The sequence below is a fragment of the Etheostoma cragini genome, chromosome 5 (genome assembly GCF_013103735.1).
Source record: "Etheostoma cragini isolate CJK2018 chromosome 5, CSU_Ecrag_1.0, whole genome shotgun sequence".
NCBI lineage: Eukaryota > Metazoa > Chordata > Actinopteri > Perciformes > Percidae > Etheostoma > Etheostoma cragini.
This window is the reverse complement of record NC_048411.1, coordinates 7567291-7576323: the sequence shown is the minus strand read 5'-3', so window position 1 is coordinate 7576323 and position 9033 is coordinate 7567291. Positions and strand designations below refer to the sequence as shown.

The 9033-nt window shown below is 45.0% G+C and overlaps 1 protein-coding gene across 4 annotated transcripts in view; it reads left to right on the top strand.

Moving 5' to 3' along the window:
* Positions 1–9033, top strand: part of abca2 (ATP-binding cassette, sub-family A (ABC1), member 2) — a 199252-nt gene that overhangs the window by 101212 nt on the left and 89007 nt on the right. For all 4 annotated transcript variants that reach the window (XM_034871883.1, XM_034871884.1, XM_034871882.1 and 1 more), the window contains 2 exons: positions 3728–3854; positions 4065–4352. In XM_034871883.1, the coding sequence (XP_034727774.1) occupies positions 3728–3854; positions 4065–4352 (415 nt within the window). The remainder of the gene's footprint in view (positions 1–3727; positions 3855–4064; positions 4353–9033) is intronic.

Here is a 9033-nt window from a genome sequence, read left to right as displayed (position 1 = left end):
GTGATTGGCTGCTTAGAAATTAAGTGTTAACGAGCAGTTGGACAGGTGTACCTAATAAAGTGGCCGGTGAGTGTAATAATCAATTTATTAAAACTAAAAGTTTTAGTTTTTTAAATTATGGTTGTAGTTGTTTGTCCTTTTGTTTGGGGGTGCTGCAGCACCCTTTGCACCACTAGTTCTCGCGGCCATGGGTACTGGGAGCTAGAGGCACTGCTGCCGTTTCAGGAGCTGCCACTGAAGGCTTCCCTGCGGACTGCAAATGTGTGGCGGTCAGGATGACGTTTGTCAGGGGGAAAAACTGATCTGAAAATGTAACCAAAATGTAACAACGTTGTAGAAATGTAGTGGAGTAGAAAGTATAGATAATTGGTACAAAGTGTAACAAAGTAAAAATCAAAAATATCCAATATTGATTCTACTTACGTAAAGTACAGATATGTGAAAAATGTACTTATGTACAGTAACAAAGTATTTTTACTTCATTACATTCCACCACTGAGTGTGTTTGAGACTGCATCTTCCGTAAATCTGTTTCTTTTGGTAAGCAAACTGGTGGCTTTCTGGTTTTATGTGGCTGATGATGTCCTTGATGTGGTATAGTCCTCTGAAAACACTTAATTGTGACTGGAGTCAGGGCAACTGGGCGATGGTCATTCAGACTGACTAGGGTTGGGTATCGGTTGGGTTTTATCCAACATCGGGGCCTACTTGGTATTTTTCAAATGGTTCCGGCCTCTTCAAAACCACTTGAAAATATATGCTTTTCTCGCCTAAATTTTTACCCCCAAAAAAGTGATGCAGTTTCCACATACTTTGGCCCTCTGGGATGACCCTGAGGTCATTGGAAAGTTAACACTCTCAATTTGTTGTTTCTAGTGGATGTGTGACACTAGGCCTTACTGACACAGAGTTAAAGAGGTTAGAACACAGAATTTCTATTTCCGTCCAAGTAAATCATCTGTAAAATTAATAAAAAAACACTACTGTAAGCATATCAAATGGGCTACATACAAAAATAGTACCCTAGCCACATGTCTCAACTTAGAACAGAAAAAATCCAGAGAAAAAGACTTATAAAATGGATTTTATATGAATGTATTTCTACAGATATGTCTTTGCGTTTTTCTTATTTCTTATTTCTAAAAAAGCCCAAAAAGTGCAAAATACAATACTTTTGAAATACAAAAACACATCTACATCACTCAGACACATACCTGAAAGAACTACATGCATAGATTTATAGAAAGAAGTAATCATAATTTGATGAAATGGTGAAATGCCATAAGAAGGCCATATTTTTGCTTTGACAAAGCTGGAGCCCTCACAGGGTTAGATTTTTCTATTCATGTTTGGTATCAATCAACTCGTCTTCTTATTGGCTACACAGGGAGGCTGGTTTTATGATGTTTGGTTTTAATTTGATAGAATAGTTGTCGATATTTAACCAAGACCCTCCTCTTTAAACACTACTACTTCATTGGCTTCCACAAAGGATTTCTCAGCTTCCAGTGGAGGGATTGGCTAATATCAGTAGACTTCAGGCTATCCATCTATGTATAGAGATTTAATGTGGCTGCTTCAGGACAGACTGTAGAAGCGATCAAAGTCCAAAAATGATGGATTGTTCAGCTTTGTTTACGAGGAAACTCGGCCAGAATTTAAAAGATTGTAAGGGGACCTGTTCGTTTTATCCAGTTCTGTGGATAAAGACACGAGGACAAAGGTAGGGATGCACGCTCGACTTTAGACAGAAACGGTGCTGTGTTTCTTTATAGAGTAATATTAACCGCTGTAAGTCACCTTATGCTTTGTGTGTGGGCTCAATAGAATCATGAGACTTTAAGCTTTCTAATGATGTACTGGGAAAACCTGCATGTTTTCTCTTATGAAACCTGCATGAGCAGGTTTGTGACGATTTAATGCTTGCAATTCATGAATGAAGAACACGTAAAGTGGAGACACGTGCCGGCACCGGCACAGTGGTCGTGGAGATGTTAAACAGTTCCTAAACCGGTACTTAAAAAAACCAAACTGCACACACTTGTCAACAAATAATACCCTTTTATTTCCAGGGCCAAATTAAACACAATATTAAGTGAAATCTTTAAACAATATTAAAACAAGTAACATATGGTAAAAATAGATGACTTTATTTGCTTAAAATGTTTAGCATACATACATGACTTGTTAGGAGTTTCACATTAAGCAAATGTAAATGTGCTGTATTTATATAGCGCTTTTCCAGTCTTAACAACTGCTCAAAGCGCTTTTACATCTACAGGATACATTCACCATTTACACACATTCATACACTGTGGCCAGGGCTGCCGTACAAGGTGCCACCTGCTCATCAGATAAACATTCACAAACATTCACACTCCAATGCGCAGCACTGGAGGCAACTTGGGGTTCAGTGTCTTGCCCAAGGACACTTCGACAATGACTGCAGGGGCGGGGATTGAACCACCAACCTTCCGATTGGCAGGCAACCGCTCTACCACTGAGCCACAGCCGCCCCAGTTTCCAAGCAGAAAGTCAGCGGACACTGAGCGGAAGTATAGGACATAGCACACATTGTCACACACGCTGTTGAATGGCAACAGTGTTTGCTAGCCTACTTGATATGAAATATTTGTGTTTGGCATCAAATTACTAGACTTAACTGAAGAGGTACAGCTACTGTCATCATCATCATCATCTGTGATGTCCACCACTACATTGGCAGAGTTGGGTCTCTCTTTAGTTTGTCTTGCGAGGCCCACACTGGTTGCTGCTGTTAAAGTGCATAGCCTTGCGTCACGTAGGTTATCAAACATGGTGCGTTGTTCGGCTTTTAAAGAAACTCCATGTGTTGCCAGATGTTTCATCAAATTCTATGTCCCTTGCACCCCATGGGCCCACCAAATGTGGGAGGAACCGCTGATTCGGAATTGCTGATTCTGATTTCCTCAGGAGGTTGGCTGGCGTCTCCATTAGACACAGGAGAATGAGAGTAATCCGTGAGGCGTTGATAGGAGCCAATTAAGTTGGTTCGGGAATCTGGTAAGGATGCCTCCTGGGCGCTTCCCTAGGGAGTTGTTCCAGGCACGTCCAGCTGGGAAAAGGCCTCGGGGAAGACCCAGCACTAGGTGGAGGTACTATATATCTCCAACCTGGCCTGGGAACACCTTGGGATCCCCCAGTCGGAGCTGATTAATTTGGCTAAGGAAGGGGAAGTTTGGGGTCCCCTGCTGGAGCTGCTGCACCTGCGACCCAACACTGGATAAGCAGAAGAAGATGGATGGATCACCTCCCTTTCATAACATTGGTTCAAGGCTTCTGTTGCATGTTGCAGAGTTTGCATCCTTACGTGAAATTCCGCCAAACCTTGGAGCGTTTTGCCTTTGACATCTTCATTGAGTCTCTCACTATCAGTTCTGATAAATAAGTGTGCTGAGTAGCAGCACTGATGTCATGTAGAGGGTGGTAAAAAAAGAGTCAGGCACTGAAATGATGCACTGAAATTTTCATTCTTATTTGGTGTCGTTACTACTGTTTACGTCGGAACCGGTGCCCTTTTAGCACCGCGTTTTGGTACCCAACCCTACTGTTGACTGCTGTCTTTTTGGGTACAGGCACAATTGTGGTGGTGGGGGACAAAAGATTGTAGGTTGACCATGTAAAAACTCATGTTACTTGGTCAGTGCACGACCCAACAACCTGTCTGGTTCTGCTTATGTGCTTCTAGGCTTTAGAGGAGAGCTTGGACAGCCTGGCCCTAACCAGCTTTGGAGTGATGGACACTACCCTAGAGGAGGTTTTTCTTAAAGTGTCTGAGGAGGACCAATCTCTGGAGAACAGCGATTCTGATGGGGGTGAGATCAAGTTCCTCCCCTGTGTCCCAAGATAGCTCAACACATTTGGCTCAACCCATTTTTAGTTAACATAAATTAGTAATGATTTCTCAACAATAATAGATTCCTGCAAAATGTCTACTGTCTTAATAAAAGCTCTGACATTAGTTATTTTTCATTCTTTGGCTCAAGGCTGTGTTTATAATCTTTTCACCCTCTATCTCTTGGCAGACATGAAGGCTTCCCTATGGGGCAGCTTACAGGGGAAATCAGTGGCTTCAGGAGACCTGGGGGTGCCAGAGGGCAAGAGTAAACCTTCAGTAGATAGTGAGAAGCCGGAAGTGGAGCAGAGTAATCTGCTAATGTGCTCCGGGCTGACTCAGAGTCAGTCCTCTCTGAAATCTTCCTCGTCCATCGGCTCAGTGAGGGGGGATGAAGGGGGACTCTACGCCGACTTCTATGGAGATTATTGTCCACTCTTTGACAATGGCCAAGAGTCTGACTTTGCCAGCATGAGGGGTAAGACAACAAAATATCATATGTGCTATGTCGATCACTAAGCCTTATGACTGCTCCAACCAGGAGATGTTGGTTTATATATCATATTCACGTTTTTGCTTGTACTGATCAAATTGGGACTAATGCAAGCATTACCCTTATGAACAGATTTATAGTTCAGTGGCATGTACAAGTGAACATGAAAGACTACTCCTGGGTCGGACAATAACTGTGGGCGGACCCTAAGGTGCTGAACCGCTGGGGAGTGAATTCCAGCTTCATCCCACAACCTAAGCAGAAACAATAGGGCTCTGCCCCTTGGGGACAGCACCCTACTTATAGCTGCCGCGCAGCTTTAACTTGGGCCAGGCAATTAGATAAGGAAGAGAAAGACATTTGAGAAATGCATTTATCAATAAACTTTCAAATCTAAGTCTCTAATCCACACAGCACAATTCCTGAGTAGGCTTTCATATTTTTTGTGCAAGACACACATCTGCAGACTGCAGTACAGTGCGATTTCTTTTTTTCTTTTCTTTTTTAATGAGTTGTGAACTTTACTTTTGATGAAATAAAACAAAGAAAAATGTTCTCCCCTCGTCTTAAATAGACAAAAGTTGATACTAGAGTAATAGTATCATCATCATTGGGGGAACAAAAAAAAACATCGGACAAATCAGTCTGCGCAAAATCATTTTATAAGTGTTTGATGGTTATTTATTTGTGCTTTACAGCGTAATCACTACAACCTAAACAAAAAAGAATCTGTATTTCTCTCTCCCTACTGCACAATGACAAAGTCAAGTAGCTACAAAACATATTAGTTCTTGTGGTACACGGATGCACTGGAGTATGTGACAAGTTAACTGTTCTCTGAATATGACCTGTGAACCCCCTCCCATTTCTAGTAATTATTGTAATTGTTATGCATTGCTCCCGGGTTGGGAAGCAGTTGATTTCTGAATTGCCAAGACCACAGAATTAGGTTCAGGTTACTTTATTGCTACCCGTGTGTGTGTGTGTGTGTGTGTGTGTGTGTGTGTGTGTGTGTGTGTGTGTGTATATGTATATATATATACATATTGTGTGTATATGTATATATATATACATATATACATATATATATATAGGTAGGCTTTAGGTAGAAACTAACCAGTTTAAATCTCTTAGATTTAGACCAGGGTATGTATATACAGTGGTGTGAAAAAGTGTTTGCCCCCTTCCTCATTTCCTGTTCCTTTGCATGTTTGTCACACTTAAGTGTTTCGGAACATCAAACCAATTTAAACAATAGTCAAGGACAACACAAGTAAACACAAAATGCAATTTGTAAATGAAGGTGTTTATTATTAAAGGTGAAAAAAAATCCAAACCATCATGGCCCTGTGTGAAAAAGTGATTGCCCCCTATACCTAATAACTGGTTGGGCCACCCTTAGCAGCAACAACTGCAACCAAGCGTTTGCGATAACGTGCAATGAAGCTTTTACAGCGTCCTGGAGGAATTTTGGCCCACTCATCTTTGCAGAATAGTCCTAATTCAGTTACATTAGAGGGTTTTCGAGCATGAACGGCCTTTTTAAGGTCATACCACAACATCTCAATAGGATTCAGGTCAGGACTTTGGCTAGGCCACTCCAAAGTCTTCATTTTGTTTTTCTTCAGCCATTCGGTGGTGGACTTGCTGGTGTTTTTAGGATCATTGTCCTGCTGCAGAACCCAAGTTTGTTTCAGCTTGAGTACACAAACAGATGGTCGGACATTCTCCTTTGGCTCACCTGCTATCTCAATAAACTCGCCTGAACTCCTTACTCCTGTGTGTCCGCTCCTGAATCCTCCTGTGTACCATAACAGTACGAACTGGCCAAGCATGGATTCAGCGGACACCGCGGACGCCACGACAGCTGCCCAGAGAGGACAATCTGCTCTCGCCAGCCAGGGGATCCTTCTCGGGGAACATGACCAGTCCATCCGCGCCCTGGTCTCTGTACAACAAGGTACCCAAGAACAACTTACTCACCTGTCCAATCAAGTCACTGCACTACTGCGACTGGTCTCCTCTGCCCAGACAGCTGTTCCTGGCGCTACTCCTCCGCCTGTTGCTGGGACTAAATCCTACGCCCCCGACCTGGAGCCCGTTTCCGGGGAGTTTTCCCAGTGTCGTGGATTTCTACTCCAGAGTGCCATGATGTTTTTCCAACGGCCGCGGACCTTTGCCTCAGACCCGTCAAAGGTACGCTATATTCTGGGACTACTGCGAGGGCGAGCACTAGCCTGGGCAGAAGCAGTGGGCACCAATACCCCACTTACTACCCTGTCCTTGCTCCAGTTCGAGACGATGTTACGAGAGGTTTTTGACCATCCCGATCACGGTGGTGACGCGTCCCGCCACTTGTTGGAGCTCCGGCAGGGAGCTCGTACCGTGGCGGACTACCCTGTGGAATTCAGGACCCTGGCCGCAGACGCTGGCTGGAACGATGCGGCACAACGGGGAGTGTTCTGGAAAGGACTTAATGAAATTATTAAAGACGAATTAGCGTTACGGCATGAACCTTCCAGTTTGGACTCCTTCATCTCGCTTACTATCCGGCTCGACAACCGCCTGCGTGAGCGACGGAGGGAGCGCACTAATCGGCCACCCCCAGGTCATCAGCCACGCCACCCACTCACCAACAATCCTCCTCAGTTTCCAGTCTCTCTCGCCGTGCCACAGTCTACGTCCGGTTCGCAGCCTGAACCGATGCAAGTGGATCGGTCTCGTCTGACTCCTGAGGAACGTTCCCGCAGACGCAGTCAGGGTGAGTGCCTCTATTGTGGCGGCAAGGGTCACTTTTTGTCCTCATGCCCAGTTCGGCCAAAAGGTCGGGTCCTTCAGTAAACGTGGGCATACTGAAGGACCAACACCTCAATCCTTCTAACCGCCCTCTCCGTTTGTTACTCCCTGCCACAATATGCACTTCATCCATTTCTCTTCCCATCCAAGTTCTGATTGACTCCAATGCAGAAGGGAATTTCATTGACAAAGACCTGGCCTTTCAGTCTGATTTCCCGTTAGAGCCACTCCCTGAGCCCCGTACCGCCCGGGCCGTTGATGGTCACATCCTTGCCCATGTCACTAAGGCAACTAAACCCCTCAAACTAGTATTATCCGGTAACCACCATGAAGAAATTTCCTTTTATGTTATCTCCACCCCGCAGACTCCCATTATTTTAGGGTATCCCTGGCTCACTCTACACAACCCTCATATTGACTGGGTTACTGGCAAAATACTGGGTTGGAGTTCCCATTGCTCGTCCTGCTGTTTGCAGTCCGCTTTACCTCCAGCAAGGGCGCCAGCTCCCCACAAGACACTGAGCTCTCTGATCTCACTGGAGTGCCCCCTGAATACCTGGACCTTAAGAAAGTATTTAGTAAGGATCTTGCTCTGTCTCTCCCACCTCATATACCTTACGACTGTGAGATCAAACTGCTTCCAGATTCCCCGTTGCCTTCTGGTAGGCTCTACAATCTCTCACGTCCTGAGAGAGAGTCCTTGGAGACTTACATCCGTGACTCCCTTTGTACTGGTCTTATCCGCCCCTCTTCATCTCCTGTAGGAGCAGGTTTCTTTTTTGTTGCTAAGAAAGACCGGTCCCTTCGTCCCTGTATCGATTTCCGTGGCCTCAACAATATCACTGTCAAAAACAAGTACCCTTTACCACTAATCAACTCTGCCTTTGAACCCCTGCAGCAGGCCACGATCTTTTCCAGGCTGGACCTTTGCAACGCCTACCACCTGGTGCGTATGAAGGAAGGAGATGAATGGAAAACGGCGTTCAACACCCCCCTCGGCCACTTCGAATACTTGGTAATGCCGTTTGGGCTGACTAATGCTCCTGCAGTTTTCCAAAGCCTGGTTAACGATGTTCTCCGTGACTTCCTGAACCGTTTTGTGTTTGTTTATCTGGACGATATTTAGATTTTTTCCAGGGACGCCATTGAGCACGTTTCTCATGTCCGACAAGGTCCTTCAGCGGCTGTTGGAGAACCGCCTGTACGTCAAGGCTGAGAAGTGCGAATTCAACTCCAGCTCAGTAAAATTTCTGGGTTACATCATCGGGCAAGGGCAGATTCAGGCAGACCCGGCTAAGATCCAGGCAGTAGTTGAATGGCCTATTCCAACTTGCCGTAAACAAATACAACAATTTTTGGGGTTTGCCAACTTCTACCGTAGATTTATCAGAGACTACAGTAAGGTAGCAGCTCCCCTTACAAGTCCTACCTCCACCAAATTTCCTTTCTCCTGGTCTCCTGAGGCTCAGCTGACCTTTGACCATTTGAAATCCCTGTTTACATCGGCCCCCATCCTGGTGCATCCGGATTCCTCTCGACAATTCATCGTTGAGGTCGATGCTTTGGATAGCGGGGTTGGGGCTGTGTTGTCCCAGTGCTCTGGTGCTGACCAAAAGACGCATCCTTGCGCCTTCTTTTCTCACTGGCTTACCCCCACTGAGAGGAATTACGATGTGGGTAATCGGGAGCTCCTGGCTGTTAAGCTGGCCTTAGAAGAATGGCAGCATTTGCTGGAGGGCACGGAGCAACCATTTATTGCTTGGACAGACCATAAGAATCTTGCCTACATTCAGACCGCTAAGAGGCTCAACTCGCGCCAGGCACGTTGGGCTCTGTTCTTTGATCGTTTTAATTTTTCTTTGACTTACAG